Below are 24,907 nucleotides of genomic sequence, written 5' to 3'. Positions count from 1 at the left end.
GAGCTTCTGAAGTTACAGTAAAACACCACTTGGGGGCGCTCAAACACAAAACTGCCTTGCTGAGCACACATACCAGCGAAGAAGATAGACGCCAAGTAGCGTCTACAATGCCGCGAAGAAATAATGACGGACATTTTAAAATATCCCCGAACCAAGTTCGATGTTGAAATATTCATGTTTTCTTTGTTTGATTCTGACAAGCACGTAAATACTTGCTCTCTTCTTCTGAGGGAAAAGCGACTTTACCAAGCTCCAGAGAAGGGGCCCACCACTATCCAGGAGTATTGAACACCCCCTTACCCACCAGCCCCACACAAGAACAAGGGCCCTCCAACAAACACCCATCATGCTCCATGCAACATCATCATGAAACTTAAAGGGTCATTGATGTGCAGTAATGGGGGGCTGTGCCTCACCTGCAATATATAGCTTAAAAAATACATTAAAATGTAAATAAATATACTTTTTATTAGTAAAAATCAAATACAAATTTTAGAATCGTCTACTCTATGTTTTTTTTTTCAGTGCTGCTTTTCAACTTTCTAATTCACATACACGAGAAAGAGGCAGATGAGACAGCCCTCATCGTTTTTCAATCCAGTAAAACGAGTGGGTTCTCACATTGTGATGTAGACCAATGAGAACAGCCCCTTCCAGGAAGAGTCTGCACATCCAGCACCGCCCCCAGGCTAACAGACACGCCCACTTTCTCCACGGAGCTAGCAGTGTTAGGCAAAAACTCTCTCTTTTTATATGCACAATATGAACATCCATCTTTGCTAAAGTTCAGATGTTTATTTTCGTGGGTGAAACACAGACACGCTGCTGCGGGGCGACACCCACATGGAGCCAAAGGCGGGGCCTCAGAAATCGAGCCATCTTACTTCCAGGTATTTCATATAAGTCGTCTTCCATTAAATATCTTTCTTTATGGTTCCAAGAGTAAAATTATGATCATTTACAGTGATATAAGGCCTTCAAGCCAACATGTTTTACCCCTTTGCTCAGGGGTCAAAGTGGTATTTTACTTCACCTTATGTAAAGTGGGGAGAAAAATGATTCACTTAGCCACCAATTGTTTAAGTTCTCCCACTTAAAAAGATGAAATCCTGTAATTTTCATCATAGGTATACCTCAACTATGATATATATTTATCATATTTATATATTTATATATTTATCATAGTTGAGTTATACATTTAAAGAATATATTTGTAAATTAGGATAGAAAATAAGTTTTTGGTTTAAACAATCAAGATTTCTGTCTCTCCCAGACCTGTAGCTTCTTCTGTAGAGGATCCTCTGTCCTCCACTGGTTACCTGTATTAATGTTTTCTGTTTGAACTGGTTTCTATATAAAGACACCTGTCCACGACCTCAAACAGTCACATTCCAAACTGTACTATGACCAAGACCAAAGAGCTGTCTAAGGACACCAGAAACCAAATAGTTGACCTGCACCAGGCTAGAAGACTGAATCTGCAACAGGAAAGCAGCTTGGTGTGAAGAAATCACCTGTGGGAGCAATTATTAGAAAATGGAAGACAAGACCACTGAGAATCTCCCTCCATCTGGGGCTCCCCCCAAGACCTCACCCTGTGGGGTCAGAATGATCACAAGAACAGTGAGTAAAAATCCCAGAACCACATGGAGGACCTAGAGAATGACCTGCAGAGAGCTGGGACCAAAGTAACAAACCATCAGTAACACACTACACCACCAGGGACTCAAACCCTGCAGGGCCAGACGTGTCCCCCTGCTAAAGCCAGTACATGTGCAGGCCCGTCTAAAGTCTGCTAGAGAGCATTTGGATGATCCAGAAGAGGATTGGGAGAATGTCCTATGGTCAGATGAAACCAAAATATTACTTTTATTAAGAACTCTACTCATTTTGGGCTATTGGAATTAATCCCATCTGTTTAAGCTAACAGAAAGCCAGAGTATCAACCTAAACTGTTAAAGAGGACAGAGAAGTTCAGATGCTGAGGCGGATTTGAATCATTAAATGTAAGAATTTTTTCAATTCTTACATTGAAAATTGGCTAATGTGACAAATAAATATTTATTTTTTAAAAGATTGTACTTTATTCAATTTAGGACTGCATGTTGAATGGACCTAATGTTGAAGAGTAACTTTCCAATCAAGTCACGTTTTGCTGTTTCCACAGTGGCTTTGATGTAGGAGGTTCATTGCTTCTCTTGTGACGCACCACCCAAGTTATTTTTGGGTGGTTGCTCCTCAAGGTCAGGGGAAAGGAAGGAGCAGGGGTTGTTGTCCGGAAGAAGACGTCAATACTTGAAAACAATCAGAGGATGTCTAATGACAGGATCTGCACACAAGGGGCCATTTATTTTCACACAGAATCGCACAGATGCTGCTGCTTACTAACATTATGTCCTCATAAAGACACTAACAACCATCATTCTTACCAATTCCAAACTCAAGTTGGGACACGACCCAGCAAAGCTGGATCTTTTATGTAACACATGACCTGAGGTTTCTCATTTTTACACAGATTAAAACATAAATATGATGTAATTTTAGCTCTCAGCACCTTGATTTCTGTCATTAGTCCGTTTCTTAATGTCTGCATGTTTTTGTTTGGGCTTTTGCAAACATTTTTCTTTTAATACTTTTGTATCCTTTTTTTATGCATGTTGCAGGAATATTTTCATTTAGTCTTTTTGACCATAGCTTTGTATACTCCTGGGGAATCTGGACATAGATTCCTGCACAGCTCCCTGCAGATTTCCTTTAGAAAACTACGTCAGTTAATTGAACGAGTTGAGAAAGATTTAAAGAGATCGTCCACGCCTCTCGTCTCTTTGTACTGTCATGCAAATACGTTTTACTTCCAAACTCCATATTTTTCTGGCTAAGATAATCAGAAAACTTTCAAGTTCACATGGTCGTGTTCTCTATTTTGGTGCCACGATTTTTTGGATTGCAGGTAACACGTGTGATGGAAATGGTGGCTGAGGAAAAAGATTAAGTGGATTCATTGATCATACCTACAGCGCCCCCTTTTGGTGAAAATAAGAATTCAGCCAAATACTTGGAAATTGTGTAGAAAAATGATGAATTCCTGTGAACACAGAAGCCTTTTGCAGATGTTTGTGCGGTTTCGGAAGATTAGGTTGCGGCCGTGAAGCTGTGACTTGGATGTTGAATTACTGAATGTGACGTTTCAACGCTTCCTTTGTGCGAAGCGGGTGGTTGCGGTGACGCAAAACGGCTCGAGCGGAACGTTGCTCGAGGGGCGGTCGCACGTGGTCGGGCCCGCTAAATGCTACTTGTAGCTTTTTTTTATGTATATTTTGGCGTCTTTGACTTTGACTTTTGCTTTAGAGCGACTTATGGTCCGAAAAATCGTGCAATATTGTCAGGCACGTAGACATCCCAGATTTCCCATCTTTAGGCCTATGAGGGCTTTTGTCAGAGACAGACAACAACTCCCAGGAAAAAGGGGCTTCGCTTTATGACACTGGCTACGACTTCTGCAAAAGGACCTCAGAAACGCCACCATCATGACCCAACACCTTTCCTACACAGAATTTCCTTCCAGAAACCAAGGGTCCTTATAAACTACTTTTTAAAGTTGCATCTTGTCTGATCAATTTAAAGTAAAAAATAGATAGTTATTTACTATGTTTGAATCAAAGGTTGCATCACTCTATGCCTCTTTGCACAACAAGTACAAGTCTTTTATATATATATTTTTGCATTCATGGGCATAAACATATATAACAGGTGAAAATGACATCTTTAGTTTATTTTTATGGTGAGTTTCACAAAAGCACTAAACATACCAAACTGTTGCAGAACTGTTACAGTGGAAACAAGGACGGGAGGACCAACTTCTCAGTGTGAGGGGCTGGGTCGTCTGAGACGCCCCAACCAGGCGACAATATGACTCCATCTCAGACAAGGAGATCCGTACAACAGAGTAGGATTTCTGAAGAACACAAGATTCTGCCATGCTTGAATGCTCCTTTCTAGAAGCTTTTACTCCTTCCAGTATGTTTGGCTCTACAGCAATAGAGTGGTGTATTTATCCACTGTCAAACAAGACTGCTTTGCTGTACAGGAGTACTGCAGGTACTCTGACTATGTGCTTTCCCTGCAAAGCTTAAGGTGTGCGAGACAGTCTGACTGTTGCAGTCATAATCTGTGCTTACCAGGAAAGCCTATTAAAGTGCTTTTACATGTGCACAGTGTGGAGACCTTCACTGCAACTACTTTCCTGTCAAACTGAGACAAGCTGGTGGGAAAGAAAGCACAGAAAGATTCAATATTACAAGATAATTCATTTTCCGTGAGATCATCCAGTATTTAACACCAGACCTGAACCTCGGAAATGACTCACCTAGATGGAATGAGACTTTTCACTTGTTCCTTTCTGTGCCTGCCTTGGGGTGACATAACAGCCGGTTGCATCCCAACATGAACACACAAAAACTACTAAAGGATTTTGTGTTTTAATTTTTTTAGGACTTGAACAAAGAAACTCTGCAGACCTGGTTACATTGTTTAAGAAGTATCGGCAGTCTGCGCAACAGCTTACTTTGTCAGTTTGAACTGAGCCTAGAATAAAACGATCTTCATTTAAGTAGTCATTCCACTGCTGACAGCTGGAAATGCTTCTAAATGCAACACATCTAGATACTAGGGATTAACCCCAGTCAGTCGAGGCATCCTGGAATAATAAGGTAATACTTTTTTCCTTTGGGCTAACATGGTGATGTTAGCAATGACCAAAAGCTGAACTCCAGCATCTCGACAACACCAGTAAAAAACTGATTGAGTAATTGTTGATAGCGCATGTAAAACTTAGGTCACATATCCCAAAATGCAAATGCAAATTTGGCAGGCGGCTGCAAGGCAGCAATTGTATTTTTACACCAGTGCAGCGGTGTATGAGGTTTTAAGAACAAGGTCAAATTAAACCATGAACGGACAAGTTTTTGACACCGGTCAGTGGCCGTCCGGGCACATTTGGAGGTAGCAGGGTGGCAGTCCACTGACAGGCGGGTGGCAGGAACGCAGCAGCATGATGATTGGAGGGTCTCCGAGGTCCCTAAATCGTTTGATGATCAACCTATTTCACACTGCCAGCCACCCCCCCGTCCACGTGCTGGCATCCCACTGCCACCGTCCGATTGTAAGAAATCGTACGGTAGCCCCGCGGGGGATGTTCACATGGGCCAGAGGCCCAGCGATGACCGGACGTCAATCTGGCCACCATTGGTCCTGCATATGAATCCTGCTGTGGTTGCACCGCTTGGACCTTCTGGGCGTTGGGGTTTCTTGGGAGGCATGTTGTGTAAAAATCATAATGTATGTCGCTTTTTATATACCCCTGGACTACTGGGCGGCCGGTGGCACTTGATATGGAAATCTGGAGACATTTACACATCGTCCAGTCAGACCTGCATCCAGCTACCACTACTGCACTAGAAATACAGGTTCAGATGGAAAGACAGGACGAAAGATTTTAAAAAAGGTTTCTGTAAGGCTAAAACTGCACATGCAGAGATGTGTCTAAATTTCTGTAATATATCAAAGTATAGAAACAAAGGAATTACAACAAAATACGCAGTTGCCCTGGTCTTAGCTTTAGATCCTGACAGGAACCTAATACTCAGTGGAGCTGCAAGACTTTGCTTCATATCAGCCCCGAATCAAACTTTTCTCCACTTTATACTTGAATGGCAAATCATTAAAAGTTCTCAATCCAGTGTAGAGCTGTACTCTAGTCATTCTGCATTTTTACTGTAACTGAACAGACTTCATAGCTTGCAAATATAACAAACTGTAGCACAACACAACATTCCTCCTTCCAATCTAGAAGACCATGAGAGTGCAGCACGGCTTGCTGTGCCTTTCATTGGAATAAATACTCAGACATTGACTGAGTATTCATTCCAATGCATAGATGGTAAAGATCAGTGTCGTCATGCTGCTACCACTCTTGGAGAAGATTTGTGATCAGGAAGACATACCAGCAGATGGAAGGAGACATCATTAATCTATCAAAGAAACTGCGAGAACTATGGAGGTATCACTCTTTAGTCAGTGCCAAGAAAAATGTTCAACAGGATCCAACTGAAAAAAGATGACGGACGCAGTTGACGTCAGACCAGGTGGACTTCAGACGGAAGACATCCTGCACTGACTAAATGACCATGCCTTGGATGATTGTCGAGTGGAACTCCCCTCTGTACGTGACCTTTGTGGATCTCCTCCAGGCGTTTGACAGCCTCCATCACGACACGCTGTTGAGACTCCTCCAGCACAAGGGATCCCGGCTAAACTGAGCGGACTCTTCCAGAATTCCTTTGAGGGACTGTCCTGCCAGGTCGTCCATGGAGATCAGAGACCAGAAGCTCTCCTATAAAACTGGTGTGTGTCAAAAATGCCTCTAATCGCTGTTTTTGTTCCTCCCCGCCATCAACTGGGCCACAAGACTAACAAACAAGTAGGTAGTAACTAGTTACATTTACTTAAGTGACCTTTTGTAAAAAACAACAACAATCCTGTTAAAGTATTTTTCCTGCACTATTTATCTTTTTAGTTAAGTAGATTTATAACTAAAACAAATATAACCCAAACACAATGGACTGCAATTATCTTATTTATTTGATTTTGTTCTTTTATGTGTTGTTTATGATGTTTGTCTCATTTATGGATGCAAGATAATCTGGAAGTGTTCCACTTTAAGTAATTCCAGTTTTATTTTCAAAATCTTAAAATATTAGATTTCCCTTATTCCTTATGCATGTTTGTTTACCTTGATTTCCTTAGTTTTAGTCAATTAATAAAACTTTTACTGCAGTCCTTATTTGTTTGTCTTTTCCAAGCTACTTTCTTAGTTTTCCTTAAATTAATATTAATTTTCCTTTTACTTAAGTGATTTAATTTGCAATAATGCAAATCTTATTTGAAACCATTTTTATACATCAAGTTAACTACTTTCTGAATTTTGAAAAATAAAAATTTGAAGAGGAAGTCAGACTGTTGTAACAAATCTAAAAGTTTTGAAGTCAGAAATCTAAGAAAAAAAAGCCTGAATTCCCAAAAAGTCAAAATTTCTCAAGGTGTTTTTTCCCTCCATGGCTCTATAAGTCTCATCTGTACTTTACTAACAGATTTCAGGTACTGATTACTTTTTTTGTAAAGTTGAGCTGTTAGCAGAAACTTTATCTTTAAATTAGTTCATTGACCTTCCTGTTTTATATTATATCGGTTATTTTTGCTTTATTATTTGCAGGAATAAAATGAAGAAAATAATATTTTTGGATTTATAGGGTGTATTAAAAGAATTTAAAAAAACTTGGTATATTTGAAAAAAAATCTAAATTCCTTTGTGCATCGTTGGGTTTATGTTTTTGTACCAACGAAATAAAAAATAAGACTTTTGTCCGTTTTCTTTTTGGAATAAATAGTTTTAACAATCAAAATCTCTGTATAAAGGGAAGACTCAAAATTTAAGTCCCAAATTTGGCCCTTACTTTAAATTTTCTCCATTTTTCTAGTTTCGCAGACAAAAGACCATCAAGTGATTTCCAAAACAATGAGCTTGTCCCACCCATGTAAACATCTATTCTATTCTCTTGGTAACTAACAATAACAGATGTTGAAGAGAGACAGACGGAAAGGAGCAAAGAAAACAGTTTTAACACTAGAAAGGAATGAGTTGATAAAAAGAAGAGAAACAAAAAGGAGATCTATTTTCAATCCCATTCTTTGTGCTATTCCACCACTGATATTGAATTAAAGGTCTGCTTTCAGCTGAATGTTGATCTGTGCTGAATTCGATGTCATTCTACAGCCCCCCCCCCCCGTGTCCCTGTCAGAGGGACCCAACAGGTCCGTTTGAAGCATTGATCATTGTTGCCGGTCTGCCCATCACTTACATATCACAGATCCCATAATTGATGCTGCTGTTCTTGAAGCCGAGCAATAGAATCAGGTGGAACAGGGTCCAGTCCAAGACAGTCCAGCAGGAAAACATAAACCAGACCACAAAGGATCTGTCTTCTGGATCGTGTGGTTTCCCTTGATTCCTCTGGACTAGCCCAGCACAGACCCTCCCCTTTGGTCAGTCTGTGTGTGGGTGGGCGTTTCCATCAGAGCAGGGCTTTGAGTCGCTCCTTGCTGGTTGGTGACTTGCCTGAGCAGCTCATTTCTTACCACAGCTGACCAACAATATAGAAACACTCTGAAGTGACTTCCCCTTCCATGTTTACCCCAGAGCGCCTTTGCTTTTGTCTTTCCTTCTCTGAGGTGTGCACAATGACAAAGACAGTTTGTTTCTGTCTTGCACCTCCCAACTGTATAGACTAATGTCAATACATAAGTGACCTTTGACGTCATATGCTATGACAGACTTTGTTTTTTCTTTCCATCTGTGAACCACAGTATGCATGCCATTTCAGTCCTACCTTATCTCACTGTCCAGCAGTTTAAAGTCAGCATGGCCTGTCAGCTTTGGATCCGTTTCTGTCCCTCATTGGGATTCAGTCTACTGTTTCCACCTCTCACTGTGCTCTATCTTCCTGCTTTAAGTTTTGCCTCTGGATGCAGGATTTGGATTTATATGCCTCTGCATTCTGCTTTCCCTGACTCTGGATTCTCATCGCTGCTCTTACTTCTGCTTCACTGCGGAAGTTTGGGTTTCCTCCCCATCTGATGACGTCATTTCTCCTATTTCTTTAAGGACTTTAGTCTCCTAAAGAGGTACTTAGTGTGTTGGGTATGTGTTTGTCTTTAAGACATACAAATTGTGTTTGGGTGTTTTTAATATGTTCTTGTTGTATTTTCCTGATGATAAAGGACATGTTTAAAAGGAAATTACAATTTGGAGTTTAGCTAATATTTTTGGCATTATGGAAACTGTTTTGGCTAATTTAGACATTTGTTCGGGTTTTTTGTTTGTTTGTTTTTGCTTATCAGAACTAGCATCTTCAGCAGCCAGATTCAGCTTACAGCATTTACACTATAGCTTTATCTCAGCTAATGCTATATATCTAGTTCAAATCGTTGTGAATCAGGAGTAGACGAAAATTTGCAGTTTGAAAAAGCGTCAGGTTTTTACATACAAACTACAATCCACAAGCTCCCTGCTCTGCTCGGCTTTAAAGCATCCACCTGCAGAAAAAATAGATCCATGAACGTCTTTGTTGAGCTGGAATCTGGATCTAAACTCTACGGCTAGATAGCTCTGATATTGTTCACCATTTTTGTTACACCGCTAATATTAGCTTGGGTTTGAGAGGAGCTGTAAGCCAGCGGGAGAGAGTGTGTGCAAAGTGATAACGGTCACCATTAACTCCGTGGAGAAAGTGGGTGTGCGTTAGCCTGGGGGGCGGAGCTGGCAGCGCAGACTTTTCCTGGAAGGGGCTGTTCCTCAATTTGAGACAGCACAACTTGAGATTTTCCTGGATTGGGAGGGGCTGCTGCTCAGAGCGCAGGAATGGATCACTTTAATATAATACACTAAAAAGTTCAAAAAAGTTGATTTGTATTAAATAATTTAATCCGCACCAATGGACCTGCCCACAACTCAGAGGTGAATTTCTAAAGAACTGCTGCCACTCTGCAACAACTATGTCCTAGAAAACAACTTTTTTTTTTATTTTGAATAAAAATGGCATAACCAATACCATATATAAGATTTGTTCATTCCTCCATTTTTAGAACCGACAGAATCCATTTGGAGCCAACCCAGCTACTGTTTGGAGAAGGCAGGTCCCCAGTCTGTTAGACGGCCACAAAAATCAGCACAAACACAATTTAGAATAATAAATTAACCCTATGAAACATGTCTTTTGGAGGGAGATAGAGCGCCAGGAGGAACATGCAAACTCCACACAGAAAGGGATTTGAACCAGAGTCTTCTCCCTGCAAGGCAAGAACACCAACTACTGCGCCACCGTGCAGCCCATGATGAAGTCAGAAGGGTTACCAGAACCTAAAACAAATAGTTTGGTGTACAATTTCAGATTTTGAATTTGATCAGCGGTGACTGGTAGACAACAAACATTTTAATATTTGCTCAGTTCCCTCATGTTATTGGGTTTAGACGCAGAGACTAGCTATTACTGCACTGACACAAACTACTGAAGTGAGTACATTTATAGAGTACTACTTTATTTATTGTTCTGACCATTGTGTCATTTTTTAATTTTGCTTACTGTTGTTCATTTTTTCTATAAGTGTTTTATGTTGCACACTAACACCGAAGCAAATTCCAATTCTGTGAAACTGCTCTGTTCACTGAAAATGGGAATAAACACTCCTTGAATCTTTGAACTGTTGCTGAACAACTCAGCCAAAACCAGATCCTGCTCCATTAAAACAGTGGACTTGTTCAGTGCTTCTGCTTTGACGAAAGTAATACCATCATCACCTATCAATACTATTGTCATTTGGTGTTGATTTTTTTAAACTTATTTGCTAAACTGCCTTTGCTTTCTGCTGTGGCCCATGCTGTTCAATGACCTAGAAACTACCAACCATATCTTTCTTTTGTTAGCTCTGCATTGGTCACCAGTCTACTTAACCCAGTCTGCTTGATCTGCTCAGTGCTGAGCCTCTTACATTTAATTCAGTGAGTAAATTGGGCCAGAATGTGGAATGAGTGCCCTGCTGGATCTGAGAATTTCACCCCTTGTTCACCTCTGCTGCTGTGAGCCAACCTGATCTGCTGGTCTCTCTGTCCAGCAGACAGAAACCAAGAAAAATACTCAAAAGGATATGCCAGCACACCAGTGATAATCCATAGAAAAGCAAGTGAAGAGACTAGTGCTCTGACTTAAAACAAAGACTGGAAGCTGTTGGAGGATCTGGCAGCCAATACTGGGGAAACTCTGAACAATACCGCAAACCGGAAACACTTGTCAGGAGATAACACTTCAGATCACAATGGCTGTTTACAGCATGAACCACTAAAAAGGCATGGAAACATTTTTACTTGAAATGTTTACTAGGTACTTCAGATTGAAGCAAAGACAACACTGGTATTATTTTGGAATTATTTAGCATTGCAAAACATACAGAATGGGATTTTTACCCAAGCGACAGCTCCCTCTGCTGTCTAACAGAAGAAGTGTACCAGCAGAGAGAACCCCAAACAAGGAAATTAATTCATTTCAGTACTTTTTTTTTTTTTTTTTTTAGAAAAGACCCATTTTACATACCAGTAAGCTTAAATTCACAAGAAAGACAGTTATAGAAAAATAAAGATGCCAACCATAAAGATGCTTGTATGTCAGTCTATGAGACAGTTTCATAACTTCTGGGAATTTCAGTATAGTTATACTGTGATCCGGGTGAATACTCAATTCTGATTGGGTGCTGGGTGTGCATTACAAAGTGAAAGTGTACACCTAAAAAAAAAAGTTCCGGTCACATAGCAGTAGAGGTCGGTTCCAGCTCAGCCGTTACCATGACAATGCACTGCGCCACCCATCAAATAGTCTGATTTTTTGTGAAAATGCAATTTACCCCCAAAAAATAAGAATAAAGTTCTAAAAATTAATTAAATATTTATTTCTTTTGTAAGTGACCATGGTATACGTGGGATAATGGCCTTCGAGGTATCCATAGTTAGCAACTGTCCGATGCTAAGCCTTCTGGGTCGTCCGTTGTCCGTTATTTTTTATAATGAACACGTTGTTGGCCACTTAACCCTTACATATTTAGTCTATGACATTTACACCAAAAGTGGAATAAAAAGTAAAAAAAAGCACTGCATGAAACACGTCCTTTATCATTTAATCTGAAAAGTGTAGCAGACATAGCCTATCTAAAGCTGCGTTCACAACAAACTGTCAACAAAAACGTCTCTGTAAGCGCGCGTGTTTCCTCGTTTCAGACTTCCGTGTTCGAAACTCTTGCTTTGGAAGTTTCTATGACCATTTTTGGGCTCTACAAAGTCAAACCAGGTTGAGTTTGACCAATTAGGGACTTGGATTCGGTAGTGACGATGACATCCCCTTTAAGTTACAGAAGTGGCAACCGTTTGAAAATTGATTACGGAGGTGAAATTAAAAACTGTGTTTTGTTCCCAGCTAGACTTATATGACACCAAGACTTTCATATATCGGAACAGAGCTGTAAAAGAAAAACCCTGGAGCAAGATTCACTAGATTTTCACTGCTTCGACATTTTGCACTAAGCCTCCTCCAGTTGTAGGTGGTAGACATGTGTTAGTAAACAGTAGAAGAAGAAGCCCCTCCTTCCTTGTCCAGACCAATGGGCTAAACGTGCATTGTTGAATGTGCATCACATGCGCGATGTGAACGTAGCATAAGATGTTATTTAGGACACTGTGGAAGCAGATGGTTTGAAGTCTTCATGCCTCAAGATTCAATAATAATGTGCCCTTTGAGATCATAATCCCCCATACCCATAATTAGTTGTCATCGGGAAGAACAAGTGTAGATGCCATGCTACGGATAATCCAAGCGTCCTCTCTCTATGTTGGCCTCACTCAATACATTGGAATTTCAATAACTGTGCATGCAGGAATGGGCCAGAAGAATATTTATTTTGTCAGTACTCATTTATGTTAATATAACCTTTTATTTATCTTTTTCCAACATGCAAATAACAAAGGTGAAGATAAAAAAACAAAGCAACAAATACAATAACAATAATAGAAATAATTATAATGTCTAACAAAACAGTTTAGCATTTATTGCAGGAAAACTACTAAGTGAGCCTGGCTCAGTTGTCATAGCAACATCCTCCACAAGTCCTTCCCTGCTTCACTGCCACATCACACCCCCACCCCAGCCTGACTATTGTGCAGCACAGGCTGAGCAGCAATGGAGGATGTGACCGTCTCCAGCATGGTACAGTAACCTACTTCCTTTGAGCCAGAAAATTCCCCGGATGAAGACGAAGAAGAGGAGAGGCTAATAAAAGTAAAAGCATCGGACAGACCAGACTTTGAGGAAAAAAAAGGAGCAGGAGTTGAAAAAAAAACCAATAAGACGAAGGTCAATGAATGTAGAAAAGAATTCTATAGGGCTATGGTGACTTTAAATGAAAATGGAAATATTGTCTAGCCTTTGGTTACCGCAGAGGTCAGCTGCAATGTAAAGTCTTCATTTGAGTTTGCTCTTATAAAACTAAAACGTAAAAGCTGTGATTTATGCAACACCACAGCAAAATGATGTCCCGTTTGCACCTTTCTGCTCATCCCTCTGCATGGCTCCTCCCCTCAGGCTCCTGAGAGCTTTCCTGTCATCTGTCATGCTTTACAACCTCATAGCACATCCTCCACTCAGGAGCAGCAGGCAGAAATAACCCATTTTCAGCATTTTATTTAGGAAACAAATCAGAGAAAATGGGTCTGTGGTGTGGTGAATAAGGAAAAGACTTACCGACGTGTGTGATAACACACTGCACCCGCTGCAGCAGCTCCTGAACCGACATCTCGTCCTCCTTCAGCCAACACAGCATCTCAGAGTGTGGGAGGCATCCAGTCTCCTCTCCCTGCTGCCACGCCTCCTATCCTCCACCCCTCACTGTCCTCTGCTTTGCTCACTAATTCAATTCTCTCTTTGTCTATCCTGGGTCACAGATTTTTGCTTATAGCTTTCGTCATTCAGTCATGTCTTTTCCAGTTCATACAAACATGGAAAAATAGTGATTATTACAAACAACAAATATTAGACCCAAACTATTTGACAACAGCACCAAGAAGCACAACCGATGTAAACGAAATCACTAATGTCCTACCAGTCATCAGATATGGGTATATTTGAAAAGAAAAGCCTTACTCCAACTTGAGGATAAAAATGAAAAAATGAGATAATGATCTGCACTTCTCTTTAGGCTGATCCATGGGCTCCGGGTAAAAAATCCCAGACAGAAAGGAGAAAATGGGAAGGCAAAACGTTCTCTCATTTAGGCTGAAATTGTGGAGGAAATGTGGATCCTGCTTCTTGATGCTGCCCTCTCTGTGAAAGAAAAAGCTGAGTCACAAAAGGAGACCTCATCAGACAGCTGCTGTACCTGCCTGCAGGGGGAGGGAAAGCTCTGTGGATGGGGTGGGGTCCAAAAGAGAAACCCTGGTGACTGGAGGCAGGCGGCACATGGACCGGTCTTCATGAAAGGGCTTTTCTTTCTTTCCATGTCATGCTGACCATGAGTCTCTTTATGGTGATGCTTAAGATAATCGCATAGTTCAGTGTCTTTGTGGTCCTGCTTCAGCTTTTCCTGCTTGTTTTATGCAAAGTGGATGGATTTCACCTGGAGGACTCTCTGATTGAGAGATCCAGATCCAGGTTTTGTTGGATGCAAACGATGTTCTAGCTGACGGCTGAAGCCTCTCTGGGGACTGATGTCATTGCAGCACTGACAGCAATTAGCTCTAGACATCTGCTCTGCCTCTTCCTTTCCTCTCAATCAGTGTCCGTCACTATGGTGAAAAACTGAGAACACATGGGGGGAAATTTACAATTTTAGAAATAGCATTTCAATTTAGATTTAGGTATTTTGGCACCCATTTGGTTAGAAATTATCCTAAATATTATCATTATTGTTTGATGTTTTTACATTTGTTTCGACCCATGTGGAGAAAAGGCCGCTTCGATTTGGAGCCGGCTGTTTTTATTTTTTCTCATTTTATTTTCATTTACTTTTCTTAAACTGATTTTTTAAATCAACTTTCAATCAAGAAAAAATGGATGGAAATGTGACAAAGGGGAGTGAAAAAAGGAAGAAAACATGAGTAATGGGGAGAAGAAGAGAACAAAAGGAAAGCAGGGAAAAGAGAGAAGAGAAAGATAAAAATAAAAAAGACACAGAATGACAAAAAATTAAAAAAAAATGGGGAGAGGAAAAGAAAAAAACAGAATTAATTAAAAAGAAAAAAACTGTTTTTTGAAAAGTGCTGGAAGAAACTGAGAGGAAGGTGAGAAATTAAGAAAAAAAACAAAGGAATCAAAAAACAGGAATTAAAAGACGAGAAAATCTGAGAAATGGAAAAATGATAAGATGAGGTAATATAAAAAAGAAAACAGTCAAAGATAGAGGAATAAAAGAGGAGAGAATATAAGTCAGAACATTATTTATTACAATTGAAGAAAAGTAAACAAAAAAGGATGACGAGGGGAGAAAAGACGAATAACAAACGAAGAAAAACCCTGGAAGAAAAGGAGACAGAAGAGAAAAGTAAACACGCACAGCAGAGAAAGAATGGAAAAGAAGAAAACGAGAATGTGTATTTGTCAAAAAGACAAAGAGAAAACAGCCTTCAAACAGGAAATGACGAATCTTTTGGGAATTTGATTGGAAGATCGTCAGCGGAAGTGACGTTCTACGGCGGAAGTGACGTTCTACGGCGGAGCGGGAAACAGCGGCGCTTTGGGGCTGTGGAGCGGTTTTGGAAAGGGGTGTTTATAAAGGCAGAGTTGTCATTGAACGTTGGTGTTTGGTCCTTTCTCTGGACTTTCTGGTAAGATACTGTACGTGCAGCTGTATGAAGAAAAAAGTAGTCTTTTTTGTCAGCTAAAACAGCTCGCGCGCGCGGTTCGTGCTGCTTGCTAGCTTCGACCACAACAACAACAACTTGTGCAAAACGTGTTCAATCGGACGAGTGTAGCAGAGGCTGGGGGAGCATCATCGTTTGGAAAGCTAACGTTTCAGGAAGTCATCATTAAAACTGATACTGGAATTAAATGTATCTGTTTCAATCGTATTAGAAAATAGAGATCTTCACTGCTCGTAACATTATTTTGTTTATAAAGTTTTAATGCAAAATAGCCCTAAATAAGTTGACAATGAATTTGTCATTTTTTAAGTTGTATTTTAGTAGATTAAAAAAAAATATATTACTTGTAAACTAAATTAAGTAGTACTATTTATTTCATTAGAATCTTTCACCGACAGCTGTCACAAAGTGCCTTACAAAAGGAAAATCAGACATAATTTTTAAGCCTCCACTGAAAATGCTATTGTGTCCCTACTAGGGCTGCACGAAATGAGGAAAAACTTGCGATATGAGGGATTAATATTGCGATAACGATATAATTTGCGGTATATAAACAAATAGCGAAACAACCAAAAACATCATTCCCATTTTATTGCAACAGTTTAAGAATTGTACTCCAAATGACCCTCGTTGACATAGGAGGGAACATCTAACATAAAAGGGCTCCATCTGATTGGTCAACAACGCTAAAGGCTCTATCCGATTGGTCAAATGCATAAAGGGATTTATTTGATTCGTTAAATAATTTAAGCTGCCATAAGATTGTTTTAGCACATTTAAGGTAACCATTTATTGCATTTTTTGCTGTGTTTTGCGATATGCAGATTGCACAGCTTGATCTTGCGATAACGATAAATTTGCGGTATATTGTGCAGGCCTAGTCCCTACTGACCAAAAGGTTGCCTTGCCTTGTGCCCCTTTCTACTGTAAGCTCCTCATAGTCGTACGGCTCTGTCGTTGGTGTTTCTCTGGGTTCCTGGCTCATCCGTCCTTCTCTTGATCCAGAAGGAGCCATGCAGGCATTTCTCAAAGGAGCGGGTGTCGGTAAACCTCTGAAGGATAAAGGGCCGGCTGGGCCCAGCGCAGACAAGAAACCAAAGACTGTTCCTTGGGTTGAGAAATAGTAAGTCTTTGTTCTATAAATGAACCTAAAAGCTTCCGTACACTCACGCCGGGACTGACTGCAGTATCACTACACAAACATTAGTGTTGTGTTAACTCTGTAGTTTGTGTCATGTAACATGGAAAAACAGTTGTAGTCTGTTAGTGAATCCTCTTCATGATGGTTTGATGGACAGACTTTCAGCTCATTCTTTGTTTGTTTGATTATTTGGCAAAACAAAAACAAAAAGCAGCCATGTTAGGTTGGGTAATGTTTGGTTTCTTCCATCGTTTTTTCAAACAGTGGCTCAGTCTGATAGCAGTTCCTGTTGCACTTTTATTGATGACTGGATCTAGGATCATTTCAGCCACTGGCACAATGCATATGAATGTGGAAATCCGTGGGATAGATCAGGTTTTCTGACTGACAATAGCAAGTGAAATAAAAAAAACTGACAACTGCATGTTTTGGTTTTCTCAGGTTTCATTTCATACACTAAAGTGTTGTTGTAGAGATGTGTAACCGGCTGCATGTTCACTTGTGAAATAGCTGAAGCTACAATGGGTTCAATACTAAACTCTGAGTTGCTTTACTTCTTTGATTTTCTGTTTTCCAGCAGACCAAAATGCGTGGATGAGGTGGCCTTCCAGGAGGAGGTGGTGGCGGTGCTGAAGAAGTCCCTGGAAGGAGCAGATGTTAGTATCAGAGCTTGATTTCCACTGCAGAGATCAGAGTTTGGGATGGAAGTCTCACCTGCAGAGACCTGAACTTTGTGTCTTTTCTTTAAATCAACATCCTTTTTTCAGATGCAGCTAGTAAGACCTGGTATCTCGTGTTGTCAGATTATTGCAGCAAAGCAAGCATGAGTTTACTCCTCTTCAGTTAGATGAGAACTAACTTTTCAGGCGTTGGAAAAGCCGAGTATCTCACATGTGTGTCATTGTGATTGCAGCTTCCAAACCTGCTGTTCTACGGCCCGCCTGGAACAGGAAAGACTTCTACCATCTTAGCAGCTGCTAGAGAACTTTATGGGTGAGGAAACCACTTCTGACTTTTTAGAAGCTTCCTTTCTTGTCCTTCATTTCTTCCTCACATTCTCCTTCTAACATCCCACTTTCTCTTTTTATATCCCGCTTTAGGCCGGAGCTGTACCGGCAGAGGGTGCTGGAGCTGAACGCCTCGGATGAGCGAGGCATCCAGGTCGTCAGAGAGAAAGTGAAAACCTTTGCTCAGCTTACCGTGGCAGGAACCCGTCCAGAGTGAGCTCATTTCAAATCTAAAGCATTTGGACAGACCCCCACATGCACACACCCACACTGTTTTGATGAATCCAACAGATTAAATCAGTGACTTTGGTGGAAATCCGGGGTGCACATGTGTGCGCCGAACCGTGGCTAGTGATTCGTTGCACCCCTAGAATGAATGGCCATCAAATGTCATGATGGAACACACGTGTGCTACGGTTGGTTGTTGCACCAGGATAACCTCCAAATGTAAGCATCTCATTTTAACGATTTCTGTTGGATGAGTGCTGATGAATCACGGCGGTCAGACGGTAAGACCGTCTACAGATGCCTTTGTGTCAGGGAGGCCTTTGGTCCACATTTCAGTTGTCTTGATGGGAAGCGTCTGGGTTTTATCAGGTGCCAGTCCGTTACTTTTAAAAGGGTTCTGGTATTTAAGCGATGCTTTAACCAGTGGCAAATGTTGAGCCAGAAACCCTAACAACCCATAAAACGTTGGTTTTGATCAGTAACAGACCTGCAGCCCTTTATTTTGACAACATGGAGGGAGTGAATCGTAGACAGTCACGCAAATGGACACGACAGAAAATCCACATAGATCTGCGGCAGCGATGCTTTGTTTGACTCCCACAGTTATTACTTCCAAAAAGGCGGAGGGGGCGTTCAAAGTCGGCGCCGGGAGAGGACGCAGCTCCGGGCAAGTCCTCCTGACTTGGAGGCAGCTTGTGTCTTCCCCATGAAGCTCGAGACACTCGTCAATGTAACCTTCGTCATCTTCCAGTTCCTCAGGCTTAATTATTTTTAATGTCGGTACGAATATTTTTCTAAGAATTGGGGGTTACTGAGGCACAAGAAAAGCTAGTTTTACCTGAGTGACACCAATGTGGTGGTACAGCGGTCTTACAGCACTTGTTCGTACTCACGTGACATCCGGCATTCCCCTCACCAATAAGTTTATAACTCTTTACTAGCAGAGCTTTAGGTCTAGTCTTTCAATTCTGACAACTACTGTAACCCTTCGACTGTTTTCAATGAACACAATTCCTGCTGAAATTTGTTCTTGTTTTGGTAAAAACAGAAGAAGTGCAGAGATTCACCCTCCATCTTCCTGCATTTGCAGTGGAAAGCTGTGTCCTCCCTTTAAGATCATCATTCTGGACGAGGCGGACTCCATGACGGCGCCGGCTCAGGCGGCTCTAAGGCGGACCATGGAGAAGGAGTCCCGTACCACCCGTTTCTGTCTCATCTGTAACTACATCAGCAGGTTGCCTGACTCCGCCCCCCCAAAGGCTCAGAGGTGACCTTTGACCTGGATCCTGACCCTGCTGTCTGTCTGTGTTCCGTAGGATTATTGAGCCCCTAACATCCAGATGCTCCAAGTTTCGATTTAAACCTTTGGCCAATCGAATCCAAGAAGAGCGACTGCTGGAGATCTGTGAGAAGGAGAACCTCAAATACACCAGAGAGGTAGAGCAGGAGTCACTCTGGAGATGCAGAACTAGGCCCAATCCCAGTCCTCCCCCGTCCCCCACGGCTTCTCCATACCCCTACATTTAGCCCTCCAAGCAGAGAGTTATGGAGAAATCTTTGAATTTGGTCGTTACCCCCACTCGCTGGCGTCATCCATAGTCGCCGGTCATCCGCGTGAGCGAGCAGCTGCCAAAATGCATAGCATCCGTTTTAGAACTTCAAAAAGTAGTTTGATACAAAAAGTCATGACTTACATTGAAATGTAAACTTCAGAGCAAACCAACATGAAGAAACGGGATTCTCCTCCGCAGCACCAGGATGACCCTCGTGGGCGGCAGAGGCGTAAACAGCCCTCCACCACGAGGGGCAGGGCTCTGGATCAGCTAGTTCAGGATAAAATGCTTATGAATTACAACCAATGAAATCCAGTAGTGTTTCGAATGAATAAAAACACAAAGAAAGATGTTAAAGAGTCTAAGTAACTCTTCTATTTCAGGATTTAATAAATCTATTTTTTTAGCCATTACGGTTCATGGATCCTTTTTCTATGAGCTTCCTATTTCATTTAAACCGTGCTTAAACATAGGTCCTTCTTTAAATTGACAGTTGACCGTCCTTCATCTGCACCATTGACCGTAGACCGGGAAGGAGCCAGACTAAGGCAATGCTACGTTTACACTCAACACAAATGCTTGTCCAAGAGTTTGTTCATAAACCTGCCGCCCGTAGGAAGAGCTACGGTTAAAGATGTTAGCCTTATCGCTACATTACACGACAAAGCATGGGTAACCACGTCTCCATGCGTTCATGACATCACTCAGAGACTCTCCGTACGGTGAGCTCCAGCATCTCCTGCAGGAGCTTTCAGCGGTTCTGTCTGTGACCCAGTTTGATGAGCTGCTGCCTTAGCCTGAGGAGGAAAAAAGAAAAACTTGAATACATTTCAAGGACCTCCTTTTTATCATCTCCATAGGAATAACAAACATATCTCAAAGAAACATCGGCTTCTCCTCAATGTTAGTTAGAACTGTAAGTGGTGTTCAGATCATCTACACGTCACTACTGAATACGTTCCTGATTGTTGATGCAACAATGCCAACAACTTTGCTAAAGTTCAGATACTTGAGAATCTCACCCTATCTGACACTCTTTTGTGCAACTGACCTCGTATTGCGTCTGTACATTAACTTAGCATAGAAACTGGACGCCCCTGATGTGCGTTTGTTGTGAACGTAGCTTCAGAGGACGAGGCAAGAAGAGTTTGTTTCTCTTCCCATTGCACAGACTCATGCAGTGGCTGTTGAAGTTGGGTGTTTGTCTTTGCACAGCTGCTGCAGGTAACTGTAGCATTTTATTCTAGAGTATTGAGGCACTGGTGCAGGTGTCAGAGGGGGACCTGCGGAAAGCCATCACATTCCTGCAGTGTGCTGCTCGACTCAACATGGACAAGGAGATCACTGACAGAGCTATTGTTGAAATAGCCGGGGTGAGTCATTCCTCTGCCTGACACATGGATGCTTTGTGTTGTCTCCTCCAGATTTCAGGGATTGCATTAGGGATGCCACAATCCATTCCTGGTTTAGAACCAAACCATGTTACATCATTGAACCGAATTACTTTGCTACGTACGTTTGATGCATTGAAAGTGTCGGTCACACCTGTTGTGCTAATTTTATTATATTAAATATTGGTTCATTGCATCACACCAGGCTCAGTATAAACCAACTGAATGTTTTTCTTCATTATTTGCTTATTAGAAAATGAAAAAAAAATCTGAGTTTGTAGTTTTTTGTTGTTTTTTAATATGCAAGTCATAAATCAAACCGTATCAAAACTGTGACTCAAAAATGAAGGTTTGAACTGCATTATGGGTAAAGTGAATTCATGCCGCCAGTGGAATAGTGACCAGGATCCTCTTTTAAGCTAGTAAAGTTATAAATGGGAATCCAGAGATGGTGCCATAAGCCACACACCACCAGACGGACTGAGGATAGATCTTTAAAGAAAATCCCCCTCCAGGGACTCCTTTTGTCCAGTCACCTGACGGTGAATCTTCTCTTTCCAGGTGGTTCCTTCCAAAATGATAGAGGGCTTGCTGCAGACATGTTTTAAGGGGACATTTGAGAGACTGGAGGTAACAGTCAGGGTAGGTGTCCTAAGGTTACTTCCATTGTTGTGTCCCAGCTAACAGCCAGTAAGTGAAGACTAATGGTCATGTGGAAGCCACCGCCATTGTCTGTGCTTCATGTCCTCATGAGCTGAACGTGTCTTCATCAGAACCTGGTGAATGACGGTTATGCAGCCACACAGATCCTCAGTCAGCTGCATGAGTCCATCATAGAGAGTGACCTGAAGGACAAGGACAAGTCCATCATTACAGAGAAGATGGCGGTAAGACTTTGCTTTTATCTGATTTGAATAACATCGATTATGAATTAATGCAGCACTTAGATTGATGGAGCGGCCATGTGTAGAAGTGTCCTTGGGCTCTGAGCTTCACCTTGTTCCTGGTGGTTATAGGTTGGCGCCAGTGTTTGACAGTAGAGCCATCAGTGTGTGAATGTGTGTGGACTGGTGAATGGGACTGTACAGCGCTTTGGGCCTTCGAGGAAGCGCTATACAAGTATACGCCTTTTATCATTGTTTCCAAACCAGGGACAGGGAAGTACCAGCTGCTATGTGAGACAGTGAAGAGCAGCACCACATTACCTCTGGGAACTGTTCTGGTCTGCGCTCTGATAGCTTTCTACCACGGGGCTTTGCTGATGATGGCCAAGAACACAGGCAGTCTGTTAACAGAAGAGTCGAACAGGTTGAGTTTCCAGAGGAGACTCTGGTTTTCAGCATCTGTAACTGCATCCTGTAGCTTTTATACCAGCGTCTGCTGGATATTGCTCTATTGTTTGCTGTAGTTTGTTTGTTGTTGCTGGACCTAACTGCAGCATTTGACACCGTAGACCATAGCACTTTAATTTCTAGGCTCCAGAACCTGGTGGGGATTCAAGGTACTGCACTGGACTGGTTCAAATCCTACCTGGCGGAAAGAACCATGTGTGTCAGTTTAGGTGGTTATGAATCCACCACAGCTCGGGTTCCCTCTGGGGTCCCACAAGGGTCGGTTTTGGGACCTCTTCTGTTTTCTTTATATCTGTTACCTTTAGGGTCCATTCTAAGAAAACACGGCATTTCCTTTCATTTATACGCTGACGATAGTCAGATCTATCTGCCGCTAAAAAAGGATAATCTCTCTGTGACGCAGCTCCTGTCATGTCTCCATGACATTAAGGACTGGTTGGCCCTAAGTTTCTTGAGTTTGAATGAAAAGAAAACAGAAGTTGTAATTTTTGGACTGAATGATTTTAGTGGACCGTCCCCGATTGATCTGGGCTCTCTGACTGGTTTCTTAATATCAACTGTTTCTAACTTGGGTGTTAAATTGGACAGTAATTTTAGGATGGACCAACAGATAAGCTCTGTAGTGAAGTTAAGCCCTTTAAGCCTTCGCCAACTTGCTAAGGTAAAACCTTTTTTAACACCTGCACACTTTGAAACAGTAATCCATGCTTTCATCACGTCCCGGCTGGATTACTGCAACTCTCTTTATCTTGGACTCAGCCAGTCGTCTCTCTTGCGTCTCCAACGTGTTCAAAATGCAGCTGCTCGTCTTATGGTTGGAGCACGCAAAAGAGACCACATCACGCCGATCTTAGCATCGCTTCACTGGCTGCCTGTGCATTTTAGAATTCATTTTAAGATTCTTCTGCTTGTTTTTAAATCTTTACACGGTCTTGCCCCGCTGTACCTCTCTGAGCTTCTCTCTCCCTATTCGCCGGCACGGTGCCTCAGATCAGCTGATCAGATGCTTCTAGAGGTACCGAGGTCCAGACGGAAGCTCAGAGGGGACAGAGCTTTTGCTGTAGCCGCTCCAAAGCTGTGGAATACTTTGCCGCTGGCCATTAGAGAAGCCCCTTCACTGTCCATTTTTAAAACCCGTTTAAAAACCCATTTTTATGCTCTGGCTTTTAACCCAATATGAGACCACTGTTTTTCTAACTGTTTACTGTTTTCTATAGTTTTATCTCCGTCTGTGTTTTCCCCCCCTTAACATGTTTTAATGTTTTTTACTGTTGTGTTCAGCACTTTGTCTCAACTACTGTTGTATGAAAGTGCTATATAAATAAGCACCTCACTAATGACTGGAGCGCTACATAAGGCAACTATAAGACACACACGCCTCTATACGCGCTTCCTGGAAGTTCCTGCGTTACCACTCGACACTCGGCTTGAAGTCTTGATACAAAACGTCACATCACTACCAGTAAGGTGCAGCCGCTCTTCTCCATGACCCTCCATGGACCGAACAACCCAAAAGCCCACAGCACCTGAACGGATCAACCCCTGTACAGGTGCATGTGACTAAGGCCAAAACCCAACCCTTCCCCACGGCATGTGGAAGGACAGGGTTGTCCCGTTTCTTCATGTGGGTGTACTTTGAAGCACAGGAGTTTACATTTCAATGGAAGTCATGACCTACTGTGTCAGCATGACTTTTTAAAGTTCTAAAACTGATAGGAGCTAATTATTTACCTTTTTTATTAACTTGTTTTTATAAATAAAGTTTATTGTTGGTGTTTGTATTATTCTAAATTTTGATGCCAATATTTTCACTTTTACTGCAAACAAATATCAGCTCCAAATGTCGGTTATCTTAACTACTAATATCTGTATCGGCCCTGAAAAAACCATATCTGTTGCTGTCTAGTGATGAAGGATCTCTCTCTCTATTTTGGTGGGATTAGGTTTGTTGCCTGCAGTAAATGGAAAAGATAAGAACATCAGCCGCAGGTGCAGCCGCTCCTAACAGTTTCCTAACAGTTCAACTAAAGTCTTACAGAAAATCCAAGTTCCTGCTTTAATGTTTCTGATGTGGATTTAAGAGGCAGTCAAACATAGAACTGCAGCTACAGGATGTTTGGAAGGATCCATGATGCTTTGTGTTTGTGCATGACAGCAGTCCTCTGAGGAAATGACATGATGGTGAAGTGTTCCAGTGAGTGCAGTCTGTCTGTCTGTCTCTGCTTTCAGGTTGTGAGTAAGTGCCTCTCGGACGGAGCAGATGAATACCTGCAGATGTTGAGTCTGTGTTCTGTCATCATGCAGCGGGCCGCCCAAAGCTGAGACTCTGCAGGACCAGCTTCATGCAGACACTGTCATTGGTTGTTTTCACATATATAAATAGATTTTTGTACCTGTCATGTTGTCTCTGTAAAGTGAATGTTGTTATTTCAGAATCACTTCATTCAATCTGAGATCTAAAAAAAGATGCAGTGATTCCTTTGAAGAGAATAAAAACTTATAATAAATAAATCGAGGTGATATTTGAATCTGCTAACAACCGTAGAGTGCATCTAGTCACACCCATCTGCCAGTATGACAGTAAACGGCTGTTGATGAAAGCAGAAGTAACTGAGTCAGTGGCCTTATGAAGTATGTTTTTTCTTTTTTGGATGCTGGAAAGAAGTCAGGTTGCCAGGAGAAGACATTATACCCAGGCTTGTACAGAAAATGCAAAGTCCACTGAAA

At 41.6% G+C, this 24,907-nt stretch overlaps 2 protein-coding genes across 9 annotated transcripts in view; one reads left to right on the top strand and one right to left on the bottom strand.

Moving 5' to 3' along the window:
* LOC101158007 (guanine nucleotide exchange factor DBS) overlaps positions 1-14,048 on the bottom strand; it is a 60,106-nt gene extending 46,058 nt beyond the window's left edge. For 2 of the 5 annotated variants that reach the window (XM_011494523.3, XM_020702845.2), the window contains exon 1: positions 13,395-14,048. In XM_011494523.3, the coding sequence (XP_011492825.1) occupies positions 13,395-13,473 (79 nt within the window). In that variant the 5' untranslated portion in view covers positions 13,474-14,048. Of the gene's footprint in view, positions 1-7,916; positions 8,084-8,444; positions 8,678-13,394 lie in introns of those variants that run through there. The other 3 variants (XM_011494543.3, XM_020702844.2, XM_011494528.3) reach the window with 3 other exon arrangements.
* Positions 14,049-15,336: 1,288 nt separating this feature from the next.
* On the top strand, positions 15,337-24,691 carry rfc4 (replication factor C subunit 4). 4 transcript variants are annotated; one of them, XM_004067549.4, is made up of 11 exons: positions 15,337-15,472; positions 16,517-16,631; positions 17,227-17,305; positions 17,563-17,642; positions 17,750-17,869; positions 18,975-19,118; positions 19,201-19,321; positions 20,685-20,810; positions 21,390-21,470; positions 21,602-21,715; positions 24,410-24,691. In XM_004067549.4, the coding sequence occupies exons 2-11, from the start codon at positions 16,522-16,524 to the stop codon at positions 24,500-24,502; spliced, it is 1,068 nt and encodes a 355-aa protein (XP_004067597.1). In that variant the 5' UTR covers positions 15,337-15,472; positions 16,517-16,521; the 3' UTR covers positions 24,503-24,691. The 4 variants fall into 4 exon arrangements, with proteins under 4 accessions (XP_004067597.1, XP_011492855.1, XP_011492865.1 ...); XM_011494553.3 differs by having other exon boundaries at positions 16,514-16,631; XM_011494563.3 differs by having other exon boundaries at positions 15,337-15,482; positions 16,514-16,631.
* The last annotated feature ends 216 nt before the right edge of the window (positions 24,692-24,907 follow it).

Source organism: Oryzias latipes, chromosome 4 (genome assembly GCF_002234675.1).
Source record: "Oryzias latipes chromosome 4, ASM223467v1".
NCBI lineage: Eukaryota > Metazoa > Chordata > Actinopteri > Beloniformes > Adrianichthyidae > Oryzias > Oryzias latipes.
This window is presented reverse-complemented; position numbering and strand designations above follow the sequence as displayed.